This window comes from Cydia strobilella, chromosome 25 (assembly GCF_947568885.1).
Source record: "Cydia strobilella chromosome 25, ilCydStro3.1, whole genome shotgun sequence".
In the NCBI taxonomy this organism is placed as follows: Eukaryota; Metazoa; Arthropoda; class Insecta; order Lepidoptera; family Tortricidae; genus Cydia; species Cydia strobilella.
Window position 1 is genome coordinate 6,221,908 of NC_086065.1, and position 27,990 is coordinate 6,249,897.

Genomic DNA, 27,990 nt, shown 5'->3' on the forward strand with positions numbered 1-27,990 from the left:
TTCGCCTTTATTACGTGTCATGGCGATATCTAATGTCAGAGTCGATAGCGATATCGTTATCGTGTGCCTCGTGTGGTGATAAGTTCGGATTTAGCTTAGATGTCATTAAAATTGTTCTTTCTCACAAATATTACATTTTCTGGCTACCAATGAAATGCTAGTTATAGTTCTTGGATTTCTTCCCTTTTTAGCATTTGGCCTTATTTATTTTGATTTAAATTTTCTTATATCGGCTTTCATTTCGGTTTCTGTCTTGGAATATTTATTAAGATAAACAGCTTATTCTACACCGAGGCTTGAACCTACGATTTTTGACCACTACACACATATGGAAGGTTAAGAGTCCCCGGCAAGCTCGGCCGAATTGCACCTTCCCATACAAACGTAGTTCCGCTCTCATTTTAAAACTACGTGTTAGATTGTAATGAAACTTTGCACATATATGAGGTATATGTAGGTCTGAAATTAGTTTACATAGCTTCAGTTTATAAAACAGACGATATAGATCAAAACCAAGTTTTGTATGAAAAACTTATATTCGCTGTATTTTTTTAACTATGGTATCTGAAGCTACATAAACTAATTACAGACATAGATATACCTTATCCTATTGTAAGTACAAAGTTTCAGAGCAATCTAGCTACTCGTTTTAAAATGAGAGCGGAACTACGTTTGTATGGAGACCCGTGCTTGCCGGAGACCCTTAAAATCTATAATCATTCCATACACTTTTTAATCCAATTTGTAGGTGGGTATGATATGATTTGATATAAAGGAGATATCAGCATTCAGCAACTCGAGTAATTGCTATGAACTATCAATAGTCTTATGGCTATGAGCAAACGTAATAGCAACTGATATTTGTTATCAAATAGTTGTTTACGTAACCAGCCAACGTGGCCTGTATTATTGATAACAACAATATTATAAGAAACCTATATTATTTGTAGTAGTTTCTAGTTTTAAGATTTTTGCATGCTAGTACAACCTGTATAGTACAAATAGCAGAATAAGCAACTAATTGTCACTTACCACCTAAGACACTATTGTACCTACTTATTCTTTGCAAATAAATACTTACTTACTTACTTACTTACTTATTGATGCCGTGTCAAGAGAAAGAGATAGCAACAATGTTCTTTTTTAGGGTTCCGTACCCAAAGGGTAAAAACGGGAGTAACGGGACCCTATTAATAAGACTCCGCTGTCCGTCCGTCTGTCTGTCTGTCTGTCACCAGGCTGTATCTCATGAACACTTGAAATTTTCAGATGTGATGTATTACTGTTGCCGCTATAACAACAAATATTAAAAAGTACGGAACCCTCGGTGCGCGAGTCCGACTTCGCACGTTTTTTTTTAAATTGACACGAGTTGCGAATTACCTATTCGCACATGTATCGTACAACGTTTTACAGTACGTATGACCCTTTAAATTTTCGACATAGTCACTTAATGTGCTAATTATCGCACTCACGAATTAATAAACTAGTGGATGTGAAATGACTCCTATTTAGTATGAAAACCAGTGTCGCTAAACTCACACATTCATAGCCACGTTAAAATACGTCACACACTTACAAAATTGCTCTGATTCGTAGCAACTTTCCATACCAAAAAGTTATTACCGGTGGACATTTCTCGAACGAATATCAACTGTAGGCTACATGAGTGACGGTTTAAAATATAATGTCAAAGCTATATGACATACGACTCTTTTATTATCTCATTCATCTCACAAAAGCTCGCTCAACGTTCACCTAATACAGTTGGTTGGTTGGTAATTCAGTTCACTCAACACCAGATGGCGTTATTTTATATAATTTTAAAATCACTACTTATTACAGGCGAGAAAAGGGCTAAAAAACCAGTATAAGTAAGGTCTAATTACGCATGGTTTGTTACGGATCTCACGGTCACGTTACACTGGTGTTTTCGAGACCTCTACACGCCTGCGAGTAGCTAACCGTTGGAACTTCTTTCCATTCGACGATATAGGGAGGGGACAGTGTAATCGGAGTGTTTTATCGATATTTGTGTGTTCAGTTAGGTATTGATATTTCATTACCGTATGTTTTAACACATTTAGATGATACTTTATTTATGATTATAATATAGGTAGTGATAATCGTGATTGTATGAAAAATAATATGTAGTACAGTACAACAAATATCTAACTAAAAATTTGTTTCTTATTAATTGACCAACTAGGTTGTTAATGTGAACATTAAATATATCTTAAAGTCAAACAGATAAAATCATAGTTCTTTAAAGGTCTATTAACTCGGTATTGCTGTTATTTTGTGATCACAAATCTGCAATTACTTACATAGGTAAGTATTCGTCTTTAACAATATATTTACTTGTAGCAGCATTTAAGGGCAATCTAGACGGGACAACCTGATTAAATTGTCAAATTAATTGTATGGTGTGAAAGCATACATGAAACTGGCTCATCGATCCCACTTGATTTGATTGTAAGATTGTGACCTATCAAACCAGGAAGGGGGGCGGCAAAATTCCAATATTTGACGCTAGTTTGCGTGGTACGGAACACTTTTTATTAATTAAGTGAGCCCGAATGTCACTAATAATTACTAAATTAGTAACTAAGTTTTAGGCGTGTGGACGCTAGATGAGATGTATGGCAATTTTATCCCCAGAAATCTTTCTCTAAGAAATGCTCCTAGCAAATGGTGCTATATTTTTGCGGAAACTAATTTTCTTGCCCAGTAGCATTGATCCATTTATTTTTAATATCGGCATCTTGTGGTAACCTACAATAATTAATAATAAAGAAATAGAAAATATAAAACGTTTATTCATGGCACATTGCATGCATTGTACGCATAAGTGCATTAAGTACCTAGTCTAATTATATTAACGATGAAAATATGATGGGTGTAAAAAACAAAAACGTATGTAAAGGATGAAATGACCCCGACTTAACTTAGTGCTTGATGACCAGTGCTGCCATATTTACTAAGACATTGATTATCCCAAATAAGAATTAGAAACGTGTCTAAAATAATAATTTATTACCGAACTACCAAACATCAAACTTGAAATATCGTAACTTTAACTTTATCGATATAAATATCGACATTGCGCAGCATCTGAGTAGCGAAGTTATTTGACATTTAGGATAGCGAATATTCCAGATAAACGTAAAGAATAGTGACAAAGGATTGTGAACTCTAAGTTCTAACTGATAACATATAGATTTACTTAACGAACATTCGTAAATAATGCAAAAGAAACAGATTTTTCGTATTTATCGGATTATATTTAAATAAATAACCACCGGTGATAGGAAATACCTCCACGTGAAAGATTTTTTAAACCGCTGTGATTTCTGCAGCTTAATACTGCACAATACGGCATTTTAAATTTAATTATCAATTTTTGTTAGACGAGCGTACGTACGACGTGAATGTCATTCGAGCATGAAGTTTACACAACAACTGAGCATAGTCTGTGCATAAAGTGAGTCGGTCGCTACTAACTGTCGGATAGACGGGAACGCCTACTTGCCATCTCCATCCTACTCCGTGATCGCACTAGTGCGGTAAAGTAGCACCACCATGCATGAAATAAAGAACCAGATAATTATTATAGAAAAACATAGATAGCTCATAGCAGTTATATTTAAACACGATTTATATTAAATCACATTTACAAACGGGTCTATCGCGAATTTATTTTGTTACCTGAATAAATTCGCGATAGACCCGATTGTAAATGTGATTTAATATGTGTTCAAAACGATTTATATTTACTCAATCGGATTGAAGTATAAAAAGTAGGCGAGTTGACCGTCACGTCGTTGTGTAATGTTTCATATAAATTCCATATTAGCAAATCGTTTTGACAGTTCTAAAAAAGAAACTGATTTGACTAGTAGGAGAATACCCTATTCCTACTTGCTTCTGACGCTACCACTATCCGAAAAACCGTCTCTGACGGCAACCTTAGGGTAGCGTCAGAAGCACGACCAGGATGGCGTTTACACTATGTCCCTGCTCTGCTCACTCTCCTACCCTCAACGGCCTACTGTAAAACTTATTACTATGGTGTCCGCTTCTTTCACAGAAAATTGTTTCATAGAATGTAGTTTTGCAGAATTTTCATTTCATAGAAACTTTTTTTTCAAAAACCGTTAACTTTTTAGGTACACCTAAAAGATCATTGTGTAGAACCTATTAGGTCTAGCAGAAAAGTAGGTTAGGTTAGGTTGGAACCGCGACCCTTTGTGAAAAAAGATGTTTTGTATGAAACGAAAATTCTGTGAAACATTACATTCTATGAAACAATTTTCTGCAAAACAAGGTACAACCTTATTAGTATAGAACTAGACTTACATATAACAGAGAATATCAGAAGCGCGAACAGTACCCCCAACCACGGCCCGCTGCCTCCCAACACTTTAGGCGTATTCCCACTCAGCATATTCCTCAAATTCTCTTTCATTTCTTCCGTCAACTCAGCATCATCCAGCATATCCAGCAAATTCTTCCTAAGCTCCTGCGGATTTCCATTTTTGAGCAACTCTTTGAGCTCTGACTCTTCAAGATTTTCTAGGTTCAAATTGTCAGCCATTATTAAAGGATTGTTTTTAGTAATTGCAAGACGACAGAGTAAACAGATATGGCGATATCGGCGAGTTATCTATAGTTTAAAATGTAACGTGGAGCCACGTAAGCGAGTTAAGGTATGAGAGATAGCGATTTTGGAATAGCAAATTTTTATATGAAGAAAAAAAGGTCAGGTCAAGAGCACCCTAAACCGGCGAGCGTGTATGAGGAATGTTATGAAAGTGAAGGAAGCGAAAGAGGTATGCCAGGATCGTAGCAAGTGGAAATCCGTGATCTCTGCCTACCCCTCCGGGAAATAGGCGTAATTATATGTATGTATGTAAATTTTTATATTGACAATAAGATAGATAGATAGATGGATTTATTTATTTCAGGATAAAAATTACACTATAAATTTGCATCAATGTCAAAATTAAGGGATGAAAACTACATGTCTACATTTGTTTTCGTACGGACGATCGTAAGGCTCCGGCCTCCGATGCGTTTTCGTGAGGGGACAGTGTGATATCCACTGTCCCTTCACGAAAACGCATCGGAATAAAACTGTCGCATAATGGCAAAGAAGCGGATCTTGAAATAAGCAAAACTGCAGCCTGCGTAGGCTGCCGTTTGCGATTCCATAACACTATCTCTGAAACATATCGCGCGAGTGACTAAAACAAGTGAGTCTAAACCGTGAAATTATTTCATGTTAGTATGTCTCACAACAGTTTAAATTCGACTATCTGTGAGTTCTAACTGTTCTAAGTTCACGATGCTAGTTCCCCAAGTATTATAATTTTAACCGTTTAAACAAAAAGAACTCAAGTGTTATGATGTACGGTGTCGTGTTTATGTTTTCCAGTAAGGTTTATTCACATTCTCCTCACGTGTGGTCACACCGACATTGGCAAATTCACCCTGTGCAAAATTGCAGGGAGTAAAAGCCAGTTTAAAAAAAAGGTTAATTTGACAGCTTGCACCAACAATGTTGGCGTATGCGCAACATGTTTGGTTATGAGAAATGGCAAACAAATTGTTGTAGCCTATTGTCATTTATGCTTTTAATAGACAGGTACACAAAAACAGATTAGCGTCATGTTAACTTGCTTTTCGTTTTTAAGATACACCAGATATAAGATTGTATTTTAAGTATGTTACTTGAATTAAAACAAATATTTCATCGGTGTCACAGTTCTCTGACCAGTTTTGAACCTTATTGCTATGAGATAAGGCCCAACGACTGGTCGGGTAAGTGTGTAGCTGCATGTTAGTACCTACACCTTCCACAGTAGATTAAGGAAGAATGTTGAGTGCTACCGTTCGCCAGCAAATTGATATGCATTTTGGCGAAAAAAATATGTTTACTGAATATTGCTGTGTATTTTTTATTGAGTAAATAAAAAATAAACAATAGAAAATGCCTGCAAATTGATTAGTAAAGAACATAATAGTATTACGCCTCATCTTATAACTTGGGTCATTATTTTTGATAATAATTATTAAGCCAAGTTGCCACAAGTGTTTAATGTTTGATCTGTAAAGAGCCAGTAGCGAATATTACATCCAAAGAGGATATAATAGGATAGAGCGGTACTGTCATAGTAAATTTTGTAGTCACAGTAAATTCACTGCCATCTATTAAAACTAAATATGAAGATGTATAAAAATACCATAAAATGTATTTATATATGGATAAATGTTTTTTTTTATTTGCATTAATTATTTTTATATAATTTTGACCCATGTTCTTTCACTGATATGCGTTAAAATTGTAAAATAACAAACAAAACCGTCAACGCCATCTATTCGAGAGTAGGCCAAAGGTAGTGGCGCCATCTGTGCGAGAATCAAATTTTCTTGGTTTCCGAGGCACGTTTTTTCCTTAGACTGTATCCATCTATTACGGAGTTATATCTATCTTTGATATAACTATGGATATATTATTGGTTGATATAACGATCAAGGCATTTAATTTATAATTTATAAGACATACAGTACCGGCCAATAATATATCACCTTTGAGTGTTTTCGTATGAGCATGTATAGAGTAAACAATATAGGTTAGTTTGTAGATTGCATATTTTACTAGTCATTTTATACAAATATATGACAAATATTGCAATGAAATACTGAGAATTACAATAGGATACTCAGCATATTACTAAAAAACCTCTAGTATAAAAACGAAGTTATTACAATTAACATTAAAAAAAAAACCTCTATGAAAAAACCAATACATGAGACCAATTTTTCTCATCGCCCGTACAAAGGAATACTACTAGACTACCTAAAGCAGTGAGGTGGAAGTCACTCACAAATATAAAAAAAATACCGTAAAAACATGGAATATTTAATCTGTGGCGTCATGTCATTTTTGGCAGCTATTTGACATTTAACAGTAGTTCAAACAAAAATGGAAAAATTGGAGTTATTCAGTTTTTTTTTTGGAAGGCAACTGCGAAACAAATCCATGAAAGGATTTTACCTACGTTTGACTTTGGGTAAATGAGTTTAAGCGAGGCAGGACAAGCATTAAAGATGTACCTCGCCCCGGAGCTCCGAAAACAAGTTTTCCAACCGTCGCGGATTCTACGAACAGTCCCAGGTTTTATACTTCAGTGCCGCATTTGAACGTTGATAAAGAATGTCCTATAAATAGCCTTAAGATTCTCGCATGACCCACATTCCATTTAATACTAATTAAAAAATAATGAAATATTTATCTAAAACATTAAATAAAAATATTTATGCATTGAATATACTTATGGATATTTTTGACACAACATCATTGACACCTCTGCCGTAGCGGAAAATGTACCTATATATTTTTTTTAGTATACCGTTAAATAATAAAAAAAAGCTATTTATTTTTGGTTAACATATAAAGGATTTGTAACTTAACCTAAGATTAAACCTAAATTTTACCAGAACCCTCAGGTATAGGCCTCTTCCAGCTTTTTCCATGTGTCCGTGAAGTTGGCCGCCCTAAGTAAGTTGTGGGCACATGAATAAAATGCAATTTAATAAAATACAAGGCGTAAAGTATGACAAACAAATCGATTAACACATAAATGGCACGTTAGCTAATCCATGCGTGACTAAAGAACCAATTTTTTACGTATTAACATAGAAATCTCGTACGCAAACGCTAATGTTTCAAACAATTGATATGCCTTGCGAGCAAATTGAAAATTACCATTTACATGCCGATAATCTCGATGTCGCATATAATTATGGCTATAAAGTACTAAAGAAGTATTTAATACCTGTTAAACTAATCACAACAAGCCCAGGAATGATGAAAACGGAGTTAGAAAATGCGTGTTCCAACGGGCCATCTTGACCCCCACTTAAGTCCACCATTTTGCTCTAATACTGAGATATTTCCCTCTAATACTGTGACGGTATACTACATAAACTGGTTAAGATTATAGGGAAAGCATATTTTTCACTGCCACTGCCGTTTTATAAGAAAACAAGAGTAAAATATGTGTCGCGAAAGTTCGCTTCTTTCCGACACCGACAGTGTCAAATACAATACAATGCGAATGCGCGTGACAGTTGTAGTGATGTAGTTAGTTGTTTCTCGTTCCGGTTTTTTAGTCAACACTGGTTATAGTTTTAGCTAGAAATCGGGATTTTACTTTGAAAATCTATGCAATTTATATCAATAAAACATATCGGTATAACACTGTAATGAGGACATGTGAGGGACTTCACTTCACATATTTAAACGGGTTATTAATTTCGAATCAAGCCGGGAACGTGGCCGCAAATTTCCGACAAAAATAGCGTCTCTTGCATGATTTGATTTCTTCCATTGGAGGTTAATGGGGTTGGCCGGTCGAAATATTTTACAGATAGCGCCATGATAGCGCCAGCATAGCTTGCCCTGTCAATCCCTAAGCCCGCTCCACACTCGTGCGCGAATCGTGGCGCAAAGCCTCGGACGCGAGTGTGAGTGAGCGTCGCAGATCTGCGAAATCGAATCCACACTCGCGTCGCGGTTTTTTTAAATTTTATGGTTGGATGCCCTTTAAGCCAAGTCTCATAAAACAATTAGAGAAAGGGGCAAGCTATGATGGCGCCATCTATGCAAACCTTTGACTGTTGCCACCCCACTAAAAAATTGCTAGCTTAAATTGAATTTTGTTAAATTGTCAGTCTTAATTTTGGCTTAAATGTATATGTGTAGGACGCCAGTCGTCATCGCGTCCTTTGAACGTAGAGGCCCGTGAGCAGTGACGTAACGTGAACTAATCTAGCCGTGGGCACACTCGCATTGCGAGATCCTTTTCTTTCATGTGTTTGTCGCGACAGGCCGCTTTGCTCACGTCTTGCCACTGCCAGAGAGAAGATAACTTAACTGTCACACTATTTTTTGTTCAATACATGTTCAATACTTGAGAAAGGTTTGGTCCTACTACTTTGTATAATTTTATGAAATAAACAATGAAACATAATAATATAAATGTAAATTTTATTATTAAAAATACACAATATGTATTCTTTTGGCCTTAACATTACATTAGTGTAAACAATAGGTACTTAAGATAATATTCTACTAACGAGACAAGGCGATACAACAGTTTATTACGGGCACATTATATACAACTATTAATTAATATATTTTGTAAATAATCAGGAGTAAAAATAGTAACATAATTCAATATCATTTTAAAAGTTCATGGAATGTTGACCCTTAAAAGCTACAATGTCATCCGTACACTAATAAAATGTATATAAACGACCCTAAAATAATATTATTTATTTACATCTGGTTACAAGCGATGATATAATTCCCTCCAATAAAATTCAGTCATGTTTGGACGATTTTAAATATATAATATACATTTTGAAGTCCCTCAACTTTGAAAAGAATTATCACAGAATAATTTGAGGCGATCTTCAAATTTAATTCGAACTGGGTAATTTTGAAACTTACCATCAATTTACAATACTGACTTCACATCTAAAGCATCAATTTCTACCAAAATATATTTTAATTCAAAATTTATTGGTGAAACCACGCGTTACGAATCAAGAGAAAATGTTAATAATTATTTGTATAATTAATTACTTGAGTTATCGTAATGTAAGGCACTTTTGGAATGACATTGAGCGTATATATCCGCGTACAATCTAAAATATATCACCAAAATGTATACCTAAAAATTTTTATAAACAAAGCAATGTCTTGAAGATACATTACCGGTTTTTTGAGATTCTTTTTTAGAAAATATATTAACTGATATAAGAATTATATTAAATAGGATTTAATAGAAATTTATAATATTGTTGCCAATTACAATGAAAGAAGATAAATTTATACCATAACATGGCAATACAGAACTATAAAATTTCGTACAATTTGCAAACATTGTTTAAATCCACGCAACGCTTATAGAATAAAATTAATATTTTTTTATTGTAATCTTGCATTAATTACATTTAGTGTGTGGATGAAAGCAATATTTTCATTAACTATAATTTCATCTATTTTATTTATTTCTTAACGGTAAAACTCAATTCTTCTTCAATGGGTCAAAGTTGTCTATTGAAAAATCATCGTTTCCAAAGGTGATCCCTCTGCTGAACCCATCCTGGGAACAAAAAAAAATCAGTAAGAAACTAACGAATAATCCAATATTTTCTCATAATTACAAAGGTACGCCTAGCAGTGGGGCATTTTTGTGATGATAGCGATTCTAATTGTAAATGAAATGTACAATTAATACAAATAAAATCTATACTATTCTACATATAGTGATATGTAGAATAGTATAGATTTTATTTGTAATAGTGGTGTGTTTCTAACAGTGGTTAGAATTTAAAGTGCAAGAATTCTATTAAAATACTTGATATTAATTGAATGCAAAGAAATAAAATAAAATAACGTTATAGCTACAACTCACCATTCGCAGAGCTGTAGAAAACAAATTAAAATACTAAATATTCTTTTATAAAACAACCTAATCATTTTATTTCTAATCTACTCTATCATTCCTAAAATGGAGTCTTCTGTATTAAGCCCAGAATTGCATGGAAAAAAAAAAAGATGCCATTATGAAGAATCTAAAAAAACCCATTTCATGGGAAGGTAAGAGATAAAGCAGTAAGTTACTAAACTAATTCCTGGATAATGGCATTGTTGCTGACGTTAGTTTAGGTCAACTGCTAATAAAAAACATCGTGGCAGTGCCTAGATAACGTATAACTTAAACCGCAACCAAACAAATTTACTATCGGCACTACAAACTAATTCTATGCGGCTGTTTTTTCTGTTTTCTCAATGTATCTGTATCTTGTCTATATTTTTCATGAATATTATTTATTTTTGTAATGTTTTAATATGTAGAAATATTTATGTGTTAATATCGTGGCATCACCGAATGGGCTACTTAAGAACAGCGCTGGTTTCATTAAAATTTAAATAAATTAATAGTAAGCATAATGCTGAGTTTTGTCCATTTCGTGATGCACACTTAATGTTCGGTATATCTAACTAAACACTAAACGGACTGTCTTCTATAGTGTAAACTAGAATAGAAAAATTAAACAATAACCTTCATCTCCGAAATAGTTTTATCTAAGAACCCGTTGAAGTTGCTGTCAAGCTCGACCGTCTGCTTCTCACTGAGATTGCCGAAGCCATTGAATGCGGTGCCGTAGCCATTGCCGAAGATATTGTTCTTCTGCTCGATAGGGTCGTACCCGCTCAGGCCGTTTGTGAACGAAGTGTTGTTAAAAACCGATGTTTGGAGGTTAAAATCGGAAATGTCGTAGTTGGGTTGGTTGGTTTTTGTGGTGGCGAAGGGTGAGGTTAGTTGAGGGGTGTATTGGTTGGAGACGGCGAAGGGGGTGGAGCCGAAGAGGTCGCTGCCGTTTTGTACGGGGGTTTGGGGGGTTTGAGGGTGCTGCGGGGAGGGCTGTTGGGGCGTGTTCTGGCGTTTCGACGCTTTTGGTGGAGGCGCCACTGAAACAAATAAAATAAAATTATAATTTTAAACTTTTAAATAATAATGAACACCACAATGCAATTATTACAAGACAGTTAATTTTCAATTAGAGTCCATCGCAAACTGTGTCGGTGAAGGCGTTTCGAGAATTACACTACAAAAGACAGAACTAGAACTTAAGATTTGGAATAAGCTTTATCAAATGAATTGACAATCAACCAAGACCAAGGCGAGCACGGAACTCTTATAAGTTGTAACTGTCGACGATCAATATGATTTAATATGAGCGTCGCCATCGTCAACTTAGGTATTAGCTGTCAGCGCGACAGTGGCGCCTGCCTGGCGGCAATGAGACTATTAGCAAGAAAACCTATAAAAGTCACATTAATGTCATGATGAGCGTGGTGGTTTTAATTCACCCTTCACGCATCTCGCACATAGCTAACATTCACAATGTCGCGATAATATACTGCATTTAACTGTTAGTGCATTTAATTGCATTTAATTCGTGGAAGGCAAGCGGAAGCACGGCGGTCAGCATCTGCGTTATAAGGACGTGCTAAAAAGACACCTGAACGCTTGCAACATCCTGAGCGTTGGGAGGAGCTTGCTACAGACAGGTCATCTTGGCGGTCTACCATCTTTAACCGCATCAAATCGTTTGAGGAAAACCGCCTCAATATCTTAGATGTCAAACGCCAACAACGTAAAGAGAGACCAAAGCCCTCGTACGCGTATACGTATAACGCGTCTGGCCAACTCTATTGTAGCACCTGCAGTAGAGTCTTTAAGACCAAGTTCGGCCTGGCCAGCCACATTCGAGCCCATAATAGGCGTAATCCATAATTGCTGAGGTCGCCGTCATCGAAATTGATGAGGAGGACTATATAACTGTTGGTGTACTTACGCAGCGGTGGTGTGGTGGTGACGCCTTGGTCGGGCGGCGTAGAGTAGCGTGGGGTGGTTTCCGCCTCGAACGCGCGTGGGTCGAAATCTGTAACAAATCAAATATTTCATGGTTTCCAGAACTTATTAGGATGTACAAGTAACTTAAGCATTTAACAAAGCGATCCATCAGGATACTTATTAAATGGTACGTTTTGGTAGTTTTCCTTCAAACACTCTTTAGCCTTTCGCGTCTTCTTTTCGATTTGTTCAAACTCTTTAATTTAATTTAATTGTGTATAAGTGCAGTAAATACTTACTGAAATTAGGTACCTACAGACCCTACAGTATCCTCCTACTTAAGTCCCAGTCATTTTTGCAGTTTTGAATTTCAAAGCTTCTTTAATTTCACTATTTTATTCGATTTGATTTTGTCCTTTTAAAAGGACATTGGGACTTAGGAGGATATTATTACTTACCACTGTCCGAGTCAGAGTTGAGCAGTAGGCCTTCCAATTTGGTGCCGACGACTGGGTTTTTGCCCGACAGATCGCTCAGGAGCTTGCTGAAATGTGATGCAAAAGTAGGGTCATTATATTTTATTAATTGTTTTGTTTAACTACCTATAACACAACGGTTATTTGGATTTCTTTTCTCACGAATCTAATTTGTTGTCTAGAAGTAAAAAAAAAACATAATCATAAATTATAAAATCCACTCTAAAGGGAACTAAATTCTATACCACACATAGATCTAGTATATTTTCTATAGATGTGCTATAGCCTATACGCTTGCGCCCGTGAATAGAACATACGCAATACGACAAAATTAAAAACATGTTTTAACATTCCTGACAACATACCAAAAGCAACCTACGTAATTTGGTCGGGTTATTTGATGCCCACCATAAACCATATTAAATTTACGGTGCGGAATAAAAAAAATGTGAGACTGTGACAAGGACTTAAAGCTCCATAAGAGCATCTCGTTCGGTCATTTTCCGGCTCTACCATTTCCTCTCTATACTATGGTACCTCTATAATACCTTAAAAGACATCTATTGTTTGGCCATACGATTAAATAAATGAATAAGATTTTTAATTTTTTACACGTTTACAGGATAAGGCGCTTTTACAAAATAAATCTAGTCAGGGAAGTTTTCACGACTTTAACGAGTCATCATAGAAACAAGGAGAAACGACACTAGTGTTCAAAAAACCGGCAATATACCGGTAGCTCACCCAGTGCTGAAGTTCGTCTTTCCATTGTGTTGTGGCGGCGGCGTCGACAGCAGCAGGTTGTTGTCGTTGGTGGAGTTGAACGTGTCTGTGGACGAGTTGTGCGACAGCGCGTCTTGGCCTGGAAATAAAAGCAAAAAAAATTACGATTGAGTAGCAGTATTCGGCTCAATATTATCTATCACATTTTGGCACATTTGGAATAACAGATGATCATTTCTATAGATTATTTAAGTTTCAATTGGTGTCAACTATAAATGATTATCACTTGACTAGGCCCTTTGGTCTTCCGGCCCAGACTTCCCTTACCTTTACTCTACTTTAAAAGTGGCACTTAGTTTCTTTTTAGCCTAATTAACCGCTATACTAAACTACATCTTGTACTGGTATGTTGTTTGTCTGCCTGTTGAAAACAACGACCTTAAATGTATTTTTTTAATACTAACCGTTGCTATTTCTCTCTGGAGTCTTAGTACCATTCATAGCGCTGAATCCATTGGCCAGCGTGAGTGACGCGATCTGCTTGTCCAAGTCAACTGGCGCCTTGAACTCGGCGATGTCTGACAGATTGTTGCGCGCGAGGTACGCTGATAGGTCGTCTTTGTAAGTAATCTTTGATAGCTCCTGAAAATGCGATTTGGGAGCTTAGTGTAAATAAAGACAAAAGTTTAACACTATAGAGAAAAGGTCTAAAATAAGACCATCATATAACATTATTTTTTGTTGTACGGAATTTTTAGGACTATAGATTGGCGATGAGGCTTGAATTAAGGCTTTTTCTGTCTTGCCCGTTAGAGGGATAAGGTAAATAAACAAATAAATAGAATGGAACTATCTTTCACAAATCGACCTAGTAAATCCACCCACAGTAAGCTCAAAAAGGATACTGTTGTGGGTATTTAGACAAAGATATATAATGTGTAAATAATTAAAAACATCAGTGTACAATTCAATACTAAAACACTGTTACATCAAGGACCTCCCTGTTTCACAGGCAAAGCGAGTTATTTGTGACTGGTTGCTAACTATCGATTATAATAAGACTGAGGAGATAGTGCAGTGACGCTACAGCGCACTTGTATGGAGAAAGGAAACATTGTATAATGCTCTAAATTGTATAATTGTATAATGCTTTAAATATCGCGGCCATAAGCCTCAATTTCTGTCCATATGTAGTGGTACTCTATGTTACATAATTAGACATTTAACCTATAGGTATAGACACTTAGCCGTAAGAGACTTGACCGACAGACTGACCAACGTAAATCCCTAGTAGCTAAGGTTATTAGCACTAGCACCTATCTTCATCTTTAGACATACTTTCTTTTTTTTTTTTCAATCTAGTTTTTAATTCACTAACTGGTCGCCCAAGATACAGGCTATGCCTAGTTTGGGGACCCCTGTTCATACTGTTTTAAATGTACCTGGTTTTTCGAAAAATACGAGTGTAACCGGTTGGAATATATTAGATATGGCTGTGCCTCATAGAAGTTTTGTTATGAAAATTTTAAGGTTATTCTTACTTGTAAACGATTTTTGTACGTGTTCATCTGTAACTCCAACTTCTTGTTCTGCAGCGACAGCTTCTGCATCTCGATATATTTGCCATTGTCATTCATGAATCGCCTGGAAACGAAAAACGGTAATTACAAATCAAATGTTTAAAAACCGGTATTTAGAGTATTTACTTCTTCTATAGGTACATCACTATAAAGACGTCAATGATGTTGTTGATGTACGTATTCTATTAAAGCCTTGTTATACCCTCCCAAAGTGCTTCACACACGTTACTTAGTTTAGTAACTGACGACAGGGACGCGGCAATTCTATCTCTACCGTGCCTAACGTATACTGTGTCCCTGTCGGCAGTTCCCTACTGAATTAAGTAAGGTGTGGGAAGCACCTAAATGTAACATCCCTTATTATTTACTCATCTAAGTTAGGAAAGTGTAACAGCATTTAGTAGATTAATTTAGTCTATGTTTAGAATAAAAAAAATCGAACGCATGTTTAATACCTAGTTATAGAGTAATAATAATATTTAATAGACTCGTTATTTGTGGAACAAATTTCGTAGAATATAAATACTTCTCGATATGCCCGTTCGTTTCGCGATGATGAAGAAGTACTTATTTGCTTCGACGTATTTCCAAATTAAGCGAGGCTTGAATAACGGCTAGACGTTGATCTATTACATACCTATACGCCAAATCAAACGCCTGTCCTATAGTAAGCGTGATCTCCGAAGCCAACTTCGTAGAAATGAACACGAAGCACTCATGCTTCTCAACGTGCCCATTCGCTTCGCCGCCGTTCTTCGCGATGAAGGAGAAATACTTCTTCGCTCCTTTGTCGTCCGCGCAGTAGGATATCCGGTGTAACGGGAACTGGTACATTATGTTGTTTGAGCGTGGCTCCTGGAAATAAGGAAATATATATTTCTTTTTAAAATTTGTTATTATTTACGTACGCGGTGAACGGTTATTAAGAAATGTGGTTACAAGCCACGCGACATCGACAGTGAGATTTTTACGCCACTTAATCCAGTCTAGTCCGAATTTTACATAAATTATGTGCAACAGCAATCGTAGTTATAGTTTGAATCTTCTCAAATGATTTTTACGCCAAAGACCCTATTATTCTGTTGAACAAAAGCAATTTTTTTTGGGAGCGTGTGGCCATTGTGTCTAAGCGCGAGGCCATTGTTTTTTTGAGCGCGTGTCACGCTCAGACACTAATGCCACGTGCTCGCATAAAAGAAACAATGGCTTTTATTTAACAGATTAGGGTCTGGCGTAAAAATCATTTAGGTAAGAAGGTTTAAACTAAAGATAAAAAGGTTTGGTTTTTCTAAACGTTACAAGATAGCAGCTACACTTTTTTATATGTTTAACTCGTTCGCGTCTTTCATGTATACATCGGAAAGTTAAGAAGCACATATTTACGCTTACGCATTTAAGTAACTTTGGATTTTATATTATTTAAGTGCGATTGGCGTTTCTGTCAACAGGCTATGCCATCAGGGAGAGTAAGAGAAGGCAGGGTACACGAGAAATAGGGCCTGAGAGATAGTGTAGCATGAAACATTTAGTTTCTTTGTCAGGGTCAATCCAATCCACTCGTCAAGTCTAGACAATAGAGAGCGGCCTTGCCATTGGAAAGTGAACCGGACGTCGCTAGTGCCGTGAACCATGATTTATGACCAGCTGAGCGTGGCCGCCCGAGTAGAAAACCGATAATAGAGTACGGCTGTGGTACATCACTCAATTGTCCAAACGCAGTCAGCTCACTAACCACTCTCGAAGAAATTATTGTCGTTGTTACAATGTCACTTTGCGGCAATTGCGGCTCAGACTGTTTGGAGGAGTTATTGAGATTGTTATAATCTCACTTGGCTTTTTGCAACGATACCAGCCTATCGCAAAGAATAAATAATAGTACTAGGTACAGAAAGTTCACTCTCTAACAAAACGCGTCTATTGCGACAGATATGACCGCTAGGTGGCACAAGCGCGAGCAGGCGTCCGTTCCGTAGTGGTACGCGGCAACTCGACACCAAAGTTGTGTGTAGGCAAAGTGACAACCCTAGCGTACAAGTTAATAATCAAGATCAAGTGCGGGTAGTTCGCAAAACCCGCACAGCAAGATGTTGATACAATTCCTGGCCAGTCTGCCTGTGTCACGTTGGAAACGTCAGGCCATAAAAAACGTAAGTTTTTACACGATTAAGTCCCGTGTTAGTTTTAAAATTATGAGTGAAAATCGTATTAGTTTAAATCAATATACGACTATTTGCTTTAAAGCTGAATAAGATATTTACATTACCAGATAAACAGCAATAGATATTCTACCAAGCTCGAACGTAACGGTCTCATTAAACTAACTGCCACTTGACTGACATAACTTGCATAATGCCACCATGTCAATAGCATCCCAATGAGATCAATAAGTAGGTATCATGTGGGAACAAATAATACTTTACCTTAAACATAAAATGTAATGTAAAAGCTTGAAATGTCATAAATAATCTCGTACTGATACTCTTGAAGTCTTGACTTGCAATTTGCAAGGCCGATAAAATTGTCTACCGGCTTGCCAAATTAAGTGTTGGTTAAGACTCGAGTCCTTTGAGTCCCCTGCTTTAAGACTCGACTTAGACTTGACTATTAAAAGCTTCGCACGGGTTAAATAAAACCCTAACAAATTGTACACCTATACCTTCCTCAAGTATCACTCTATTGATAGGTGAAAACCGCATGAAAATCCGTTTAGTACCTAGTTTTTGAGTTTATCGCGAACATACATACATACACACAGACAGACCTGTCGGGGTTATTGTTTTTTAAGGTGTAGTGATAATTAAGCCGGATCTCGAGCAGCTCGAGCTCTTTTCAACTCAACAAGAAGACTCGGATCCGTTTCAGCTCATTTTTTTTGCAAAAAAATCTAAATGCATTGTGTTTATCGTGTGAAAAGCAAAACAGATCCAAGCGGTTTTGTATTTGGTTGGTTAACCAATAAATGTTATAACTACCCGAAAATATACAAATTGTTTATTAAATCACAATTATGAACGAATAAACGAATTTATAAATTCGCGATAGACCCGTTTGTAAATGTGATTTAACATGTGTTCAAACCGCGAAAGTTTAAAATGTTATATTACAAATTGTTTGTTTACTTTTATTTAAATACCTAAAGATACAGAGAGTATAGTCCCTAGCCTTTACCACATTTCCTAGTCTATCTATAGAGCCGTGGAAAGCGTCAAATTAGTCGGCTCTAGACTAGATAATTCGTGTCATCGAGCTAATGGCTTCCTGTAATCATGTCGCTGACGTTCAGTTACTGTCCGCACGTTGCCTAAAGACTGAATACAAATACTGTTTATTGTACACCTCAATAACAGAGCACAGAATCCCTCCAAAAATAAAATCCCTCCAAAAATAGCTGTATGTATCCCATCATCAGAACTGCATTTGACATAAAAGGATCAGAACTGAATTTAATAAAAAAATCTAATCGGTACATAAATGACGAACTTCTGACGTGACATACAAAAATATAGTTTTTAGGTATCGGGGATAATTTCGAATCACGGCGCGAAGCCGCGAACGCGAGTGTAGTCGATTTCGCAGATCTGAATGCCCTATGTGTTAATAGTACTGCACAAAATTAATCAAAAGTTTGAACGCTTTTTACATTTTGTAAAATGTCGGCCAAAGTATCCTTGGTCGCTAATAATTAGATCTAGCGTAAAACCTTAACTAGCAGTTTCCATAAAATCTCACGCTCGCATTCTATGAATAACCAACATTTACTCAATGCTATTGGATAATAGTTTTATTATTTGCCTCACGCAAACGCGAACGAATATGGCAACTATTTTCACTTTTCGCGAGCGCTTACGCAACCTTGACTGTGATATATGTCAGTTCAGTGTTGTAAGTAGGGCCATGGTGGATAGGTCCATCATGGCCCTACTTGACTTGTGCTAGGGCACAAGTTGGGCTACATACATCTAAAAGCCTTGATATACCTCTTACTTAATTCAGTCGTCTTTTATTTCGCAAAAATAACAATTATTGGTTTATTTCGATTTAGTATCAAAAGACTATTCATTTAAAAAACAAAACTGTATCAAAAAAATTGCATGAAAAACAGGGAACACTTTTTTTTTTATTCAATAAATCCTTGTGAGTCGAAATAACCCAAACGTTGATAATTATGTCATAAAAATTAAATGGCACACTTTTGTCTGAAAACCCCCCATAACTTCTTCAGGTCATAGTGATGTGACACCGACGCTAGTGATTTCCTAAAAACCGGTAATACCTGTATGGCAACTCCGTCGACGGAGATGGTGATCTCCACCTTCCTGCACTTAGCGGCATCCTTGGTCTCCGACTTCTTGAGCTGCTGAGTGAACTGCAATTTCTTGATGGCCTCCTTCACCACCTCGATGCCTTTGGGCTGGTCGACTGTGGTGCAGCCGAGGAACTGGAATGGTAAAGTGGGGGCTTAGAGTTTGAAAAACAAATATGCAGGGAGCTTAAACAAGGCTTATTTTTCCGCAGTTTCAAGGTAACTAATAAAAACAAGAACGCTTGGAAGCACTGCACTGCCGCAGCTCGGCCTTCGGTCTCGTTTTAAATTGCTGGGGGTTGACACGCTTGGGAGTCGGGGTAACTAATAAAAACAAGAACTTTTTTGTCAGATTTCATTTTTGATACAAGCTTTTAGCTGTAGGTACCTATTTTTCTTTCAACAGATAACTAATAACAATTCTAACAAACCCAAACACAATTAGGTTATGTTGTGCTATCACAGAGTTCCTATGGCCATCTCCTGTGTCCATCATCAGATCAGCTCGATGGTAACATACTATTGCATTGTCACCCAACTTACATATGTATGTGAAGTTTCAGATCAATCGAATAATGGAAAGTGGGTCTAATTTGGCTTGCACGATTTGTCCCGAACATACATCGTACAAAAATTGTAAGTTAAATAAAAGCTTGTAAAAAGGAGCATAGTAAGGAAATACCTATGATATTTGTTATAACTATTATAAGCTAAAGTAGATGTCAGATACGAAAGGAAATATGACTAAAAGGCCAGGTCAGGAATCGAACTAGCCACGGAGTAGGATGGAGATGGCAAGTGGGCGTTCCCGTCTATCCGACAGTTAGTAGCGACCGACTCACTTTATGCACAGACTATGCTCAGTTGTTGTGTAAACTGAATGCTCGAATGACATTCACGTCGTACGTACGCTCGTCTAACAAAAATTGATAATTAAATTTAAAATGCCGTATTGTGCAGTATTAAGCTGCAGAAATCACAGCGGTTTAAAAAATCTTTCACGTGGAGGTATTTCCTATCACCGGTGGTTATTTATTTAAATATAATCCGATAAATACGAAAAATCTGTTTCTTTTGCATTATTTACGAAGGTTCGTTAAGTAAATCTATATTTTATCAGTTAGAACTTAGAGTTCACAATCCTTTGTCACTATTCTTTACGTTTATCTGGAATATTCGCTATCCTAAATGTCAAATAACTTCGCTACTCAGATGCTGCGCAATGTCGATATTTATATCGATAAAGTTAAAGTTACGATATTTCAAGTTTGATGTTTGGTAGTTCGGTAATAAATTATTATTTTAGACACGTTTCTAATTATTATTTGGGATAATCAATGTCTTAGTAAATATGGCAGCTCTGGTCATCAAGCACTAAGTTAAGTCGGGGTCATTTCATGGCAACCTTTCAAACCTTCGTATTCCTTTACATACGTTTTTGTTTTTTACACCCATCATATTTTCATCGTTAATATTATTAGACTAGGTACTTAATGCACTTATGCGTACAATGCATGCAATGTGCCATGAATAAACGTTTTATATTTTCTATTTCTTTATTATTAATTATTGTAGGTTACCACAAGATGCCGATATTAAAAATAAATGGATCAATGCTACTGGGCAAGAAAATTAGTTTCCGCAAAAATATAGCACCATTTGCTAGGAGCATTTCTTAGAGAAAGATTTCTGGGGATAAAATTGCCATACATCTCATCTAGCGTCCACACGCCTAAAACTTAGTTACTAATTTAGTAATTATTAGTGACATTCGGGCTCACTTAATTAATAAAAAGTGTTCCGTACCACGCAAACTAGCGTCAAATATTGGAATTTTGCCGCCCCCCTTCCTGATTTGATAGGTCACAATCTTACAATCAAATCAAGTGGGATCGATGAGCCAGTTTCATGTATGCTTTCACACCATACAATTAATTTGACAATTTAATCAGGTTGTCCCGTCTAGATTGGCCTTAAATGCTGCTACAAGTAAATATATTGTTAAAGACGAATACTTACCTATGTAAGTAATTGCAGATTTGTGATCACAAAATATCAGCAATACCGAGTTAATAGACCTTTAAAGAACTATGATTTTATCTGTTTGACTTTAAGATATATTTAATGTTCACATTAACAACCTAGTTGGTCAATTAATAAGAAACAAATTTCTAGTTAGATATTTGTTGTACTGTACTACATATTATTTTTCATACAATCACGGTTATCACTACCTATATTATAATCATAAATAAAGTATCATCTAAATGTGTTAAAACATACGGTAATGAAATATCAATACCTAACTGAACACACAAATATCGATAAAACACTCCGATTACACTGTCCCCTCCCTATATCGTCGAATGGAAAGAAGTTCCAACGGTTAGCTACTCGCAGGCGTGTAGAGGTCTCGAAAACACCAGTGTAACGTGACCGTGAGATCCGTAACAAACCATGCGTAATTAGACCTTACTTATACTGGTTTTTTAGCCCTTTTCTCGCCTGTAATAAGTAAGTGATTTTAAAATTATATAAATAACGCCATCTGGTGTTGAGTAGTTGTATTAGGTGAACGTTGAGCGAGCTTTTGTGAGATGAATGAGATAATGAAAGAGTCGTATGTCATATAGCTTTGACATTATATTTTAAACCGTCACTCATGTAGCCTACAGTTGATATTCGTTCGAGAAATGTCCACCGGTAATAACTTTTTGGTATGGAAAGTTGCTACGAATCAGAGCAATTTTGTAAGTGTGTGACGTATTTTAACGTGGCTATGAATGTGTGAGTTTAGCGACACTGGTTTTCATACTAAATAGGAGTCATTTCACATCCACTAGTTTATTAATTCGTGGAACTAGCGCCTCAACAAATAAAAACAAAATTTTATAATTTGACATGTTTCATAGATAGCATTTTTATTAAATTTTATATTACAATCTACCAGACGATGGCTCCTGGAAGCACAGTTTTCGGTATTTCACAACCAGGTGTTGGAACAATATTCCTCCACCTATTCGTCTTATGAAAACTAAGCCTAGTTTCAAATCTTATTAAAAATGCCATTTAGAGAAGCAAAGTTTGGGAATATTATTTTATATTTTTTATAGGTCGTGCTTTTATAAAATTCTCTCAGAACGTAGCGTTATGCCATCACAACACAATGCATTACATAATTAAGTCCATCATGCACGAGATTCACAGTATTCACACGACCCGAGACGGCATTCTAATTATTGAAATCTCATTTTGATGTGATGCATCTTGCGCGCTCCGTGCATATAAAATCGTTTATCATATGTATGTATATGTATGTTTGTTTATGGATCATTTATCCATGTCATAAAACACACAACACAAAACACTTACAACTCTTAAAACACTATGTAAATAGGTAACAAACGAAAACAAATAAAAAATAACTAATTGCAAATAAAAGTTTGCCCAAAAAAATTATTATTTTTTATCTCGGATATAAAAACAGAGCCTAAGTGTTGCTGTTAGTCTAACGTAACTATATCAAACCAAAATCAAATTTATAAAGTACAAATTCCACCCCAGGGCCTTGTGTTTGTATGTTAATGAGTTAATTGCACGAATAATGACCGTTTCGTGCTACCATTGTCTTATACTCGTAATCTACAGTTTGGTGCTGGGTTCCGCGGTTCCCAAATTGTGTTCCTTCCGTCGCGAAACAAGACACATAAGGTCAGTCAACGCTACAGATGTAGGTACAAGTTGTGAAAAGTTTTGCAAAAAGTTCGAAAAGTTCTCGGAAATTTCAGGAAAATTTCACAGGAAACAAAGAACACTATCATTTTGGAAATGGACAATTTCGATTCCCATACAAAAATATATAAAATTTCCAAAATTTTACCATGTAGAAATTTCGCAATTTTAGAAAATCAGGACTTCAATTTCACCGCTAGGGGCGCTAGTGTAGATGGAGGTCTTTCAAAATGTCAAATGCATAGAAGTTTTTCTATCGGGAATTTTCACTCCTTATTCATAATTGTGGCAAATCTTTGATCTAATGGATTCTATATCATGGTAATCAGTAGATATAGCTCAATAAATGTTAGTGGTTTAAAAAAAGTGCCAACTTAAATATATGCAAAATTAAATAGGTTGAAACAATGGCACATTTAGACGTTAAAATACCTTTGTGTATATTAGAACGTATTGATTTTACAAAAATAAGCATAAAATTATTTTGAGATCTATTTTTTTGGACCTACACCTACAGTGGCGCCAACTGGTGAGCACAAAAACGGTAGCCCTCATTTCCGACGGCACATCAGTATTCAGGGCAAGCAGCCTCCTAGCCAAGTCGGTACTGTCGGTAGTCTACGAAGTATGTCTACGAAGGTCTACCTACGAAGGTAGAGATCCTGGGTTCGAATTCCGGTAAGGGCATTTGTTTGTGTGTTTATCAGAATCACCGCTACGGGGTCCTCGACAAACTGAATTGCCGATTCGACAATTGGCACAAAAAAAGATTATGGCAAATAAATATAATAATTAATATTCCAATTCGAGCGCCTACTAGCCTCCGGGATTCGATGGCATCTCATAAATTTTGTTTAAAAATCAGACTTTTATAATTTATATCTGATAATGATGACCCTGTAAGTGCCTGGTTGAACGCCCTACGACCTACGACCTTAGCTATTTCTATTTCTATTTATTTATTTCAAAATATTAGCTATAAATAAACAACCTATAATTAATTAATTGTTTATCAAAGCTCCAGTTACGAGGGGCGGAGACGTATCAAGTTAAATTAGATTTATTGTGCCTTATCAGATGTTTGTGTGTCGTCCATAATATAACTGGCAATTTCGAACCTTATCGCAGAGATATATGAGAACTGCATTGTCATATGGTTTTGGATCGAGAGAAGCGAGGTCGTCGCGTCAAGACCAGGGTCATGGTAGAATGAACATTCTACCATGACCCAGGACGTCTCCCCAAACGGCACATTGTGTGAAACGCCGGTGTGGGTTTAGTGGGATAGGCTCTTCCCCCTCTTACTCAGTAGAAAGAGCCGGGAGATGAGAGTCCCTGGCGGCTACCCTACATGTCCCCAGTTAGCCCACTTGATGCTATCTAGCTAGCTATCTTTTTCTACCCATGACGGTCAACATCCTGATACATCCTGATACATCCTGACACATACCTTGACTAAATATGCGACATGTCCTTTCACGAGTGCGTCGGGGGCGTGTATCCAATTGCGTCCGTTGGGCGCGCCGTTGCTCTTGCCCTTTCCCTGCCAGAAGAGCAGGGTCGACATCCTGAAACAAGCGAAAATCGTTTATTAGTTGAGTGCTTTTTACAAAAATAAAACTACGAGCCAGATTATTACAAGAGCTTGATTTTTGAGTACCTCCCACGCAATCTTGAGATAGCAAAGGGCTGCAATATGGCCTTTTACGATTTTACATTGATCGACTCGACCCAACTTAAACAGGACTTTACAAGGGTTTGCGCCTTGCGCCTACCTCCGACCAAGAACGTAATACCACGTTCGAAACGTCTCTGGATAAGTACTAAAAGTAACGCAAATATCCTGTTTTAGTTAAAGTCATTTCAAATTATGTGTGTATAATTTATATCCATCGTGATTGGTCAGATCAGATACATAATTAAATAAAAATAATTTTATTGATGCTGGCACAAGTACGAGTATGTAATAATAAGTAGCATTTACCATGGAAAATATAATAACTAGAATCAGCAAAAATGCATATGATGTTAAGGAATCTTGTATTAATGATACATAGATAGAATATTATTGTGGAAAACCATCACGACCACTTGTTTACACACGTGGAATTAATTACTGATTAGTGATTACTTAAGGAGAATATCAGTATAAGATTAAGATGGTTTAATATATATATACTATAATTCACACATGTAAAGGAAATAGTAGTTTATGTCACAAGGGAGCAAAATGACATATTTACGGCTAGGGCTTACATTGAATCCTAAACGAAGCGAAGGGTTCTATAGTAGAATCCTGAGCGTACTGAGGGATTCAAGTGTGTTACGCCCAAGATGTCGTGTATGATATATGCTTAATAAAATCAAAAACTACATAATTTTTATATTTCTTTTAAGGATCTCAGGCGTGCACATACAGCTTTTTATAGCACAATTAAATTAAATGAACGAATAGTGAATGGTACTGAATGGCAGTATTAGTTGTGCCTTAAAAATTTAAAAAGTAACTAAAGAGGGAAATTGTTTTTGGCGTTTTTGATATGAAGGTTTGATTTGAGTGATGCTTGATGCTTAAATAATGATTATTTTAACTTATTTCCTCGCATGTTTGGAGAAAAGCATTATATATGCCTCGGCAGGAATAGCAAAGCGTGGATTCGTTTTCTTTGTCGGACTCTGTGTCGCATCGTCCGACAAAATCGATACTCATCCACGAATTGCCATTTCCCGGCCTCTGCAATAATGTACTATTCTAGCCAACAAACCCCGCAGGAATTCTCCTACTATGTCTTGTCAGGATAATGAAGAGTTTGTGCTGATAGTTGTAAGGATATTGTCCTTGCTTTACCTTCACTACATATTATAATTCAAAACCAAGGTAAAAATGATAGGCAAGACATAAGTAATTAAAGGCACTAATTATTTCGTTGCTAAATTTTCATAACAGCAATACGCTTCAAAAACAATGATATTGTAATACCCTGATTTCACCGAATTTGGGATTTAGAGTTCCAGGTTCCAGACATTGGTAGGTTTTTAAACACACCCACACTCAAACACAATCCTATTTTAGTGGAATGAAAATAGAAAATCTTCAATGAGCAAGTAGGTATGTACGTAATATTAGCAAATAAGTATGCAACTTGTCTTTAACAACAAATTAATTAAATACAATGACAGGACAATGTAAGGAATCCATACGATCGATTCAATACTCGTATAAGTTTTGCGCAACACCATCGTCCATAATACAACTGGCAATTTCGAACCTTATCGCAAAGATATTAAGGTTCACATAGGAGTTAGCATAGGACTAACTTATTGCAAATACCATTTTCTTAATAATGACATTTGGGGCGTTTTCTATGAAAAGGGACCTTATTGTCGATGGCGCACAGCGTCGCGCGGCATTGTATTTATATCGGAGCATCATTTATAATGGCGTAAGCGCCATCGACAATAAGTTCCCTTTTTATTTATTTATACTTTATTGCACATAAAATAAGTACAAATGGTGGACTTAATGCCTTAAGGCATTCTCTACCAGTCAACCACTGGGCCAAAGAGAGACGTTTGTTGGTGCAGGCTTTGTACTGTATTTGAAAATAATTAACCGATATCACTACCTACTATTTACAAATTAAATATTATATTAATATTATATTATTAAATATTAAATTAAATTACATATTGTATTTTTATAGTAAATACCACATTTATTCCCGCTCGTATTTTTTACCCCCGACGCAAAAAGAGGGGTGTGAATGTTTGACGCCAATGTCTGTCTATCTGTCTGTGATGGACCGAGTTCCATATGCAGTTATTTTACGTGAAAACGAGTTAGCTATGTTTGATAGAAATCGATCCAGCATTTTGAAGAGTATATATCAACTCTTTTTCAAAATTATTTAAGGTATTTTTGGCATAAAATATATTTTTTTGGCGTTTGGCGTAGCAGGGGTTTTAATTTTAGTTATTATAATTATTTCATTAATAAATTTCTCTGATAACTAGCATAAGATGTTATTTGTACCTAAAATATGATTCAAAGTGCTTATTGGTAAGATTTTATTGAAAAATAATTGACTTTGATTAGCAAAACCCTGAGCAATGTCCGAACGTCGCTCCACAGCTACTAACAAAATAATGCAGTCCAATCTGCACATAATATTATCAGAACCATTGCATATCACTACATAGTATAAAACAAAGTCGCTTTTCGCTCCGCTGTCTGTATGTCTGTCCCTATGTATGCTTAGATATTTAACCCTTAAATGCATATTGTTGCCAAATGTATACAAAGCATTGGACAGCACACAGATTCCTAGATCCTACATCCAAATAACTAAATAAAAACAAAAAAGTACGCAACGGATTTTGATGCGGTTTTTTTTAATAGATAGAGTGATTCAAGAGGAAGTTTTATATGTATAATTTGTACAGGTTTTGTGTAAATTTGTTGAACTACCCGTGCGAAGCCGGGGCGGGTCGTCTAGCTCTAGTGTATCATAACAAGTACATACGTATTGTATTCGCAACATTTTTAATTATATGAGTCCTTGACCATTCGTGATAGCGGCGCGAACTCTACTACTTATAATGAGGTATTAATTGTATGTACGAGTATATCTAAATCTAAATCTGCACTGTAACAGTGTATCGTGAGATCCGATCACGAATAAGGCAGAACTATTATTTAACCCAGTACAATAATCAATATCTAGGAAATATGTAGT

At 36.2% G+C, this 27,990-nt stretch overlaps 1 protein-coding gene across 3 annotated transcripts in view; it reads right to left on the reverse strand.

Annotated features, from left to right (window-relative positions):
- Positions 1-9,041: 9,041 nt before the first annotated feature.
- The window catches only part of LOC134752808 (PTB domain-containing adapter protein ced-6), a 115,161-nt gene continuing 96,212 nt past the window's right edge, over positions 9,042-27,990 (reverse strand). For all 3 annotated transcript variants that reach the window (XM_063688546.1, XM_063688545.1, XM_063688547.1), the window contains exons 2-11: positions 24,705-24,822; positions 19,493-19,657; positions 15,857-16,074; positions 15,181-15,283; positions 14,104-14,281; positions 13,661-13,778; positions 12,899-12,984; positions 12,442-12,528; positions 11,142-11,551; positions 9,042-10,178 (exon numbers count right to left, since the gene is read on the reverse strand). In XM_063688546.1, the coding sequence (XP_063544616.1) occupies positions 10,101-10,178; positions 11,142-11,551; positions 12,442-12,528; positions 12,899-12,984; positions 13,661-13,778; positions 14,104-14,281; positions 15,181-15,283; positions 15,857-16,074; positions 19,493-19,657; positions 24,705-24,821 (1,560 nt within the window). In that variant the 5' untranslated portion in view covers position 24,822 and the 3' untranslated portion in view covers positions 9,042-10,100. The remainder of the gene's footprint in view (positions 10,179-11,141; positions 11,552-12,441; positions 12,529-12,898; positions 12,985-13,660; positions 13,779-14,103; positions 14,282-15,180; positions 15,284-15,856; positions 16,075-19,492; positions 19,658-24,704; positions 24,823-27,990) is intronic.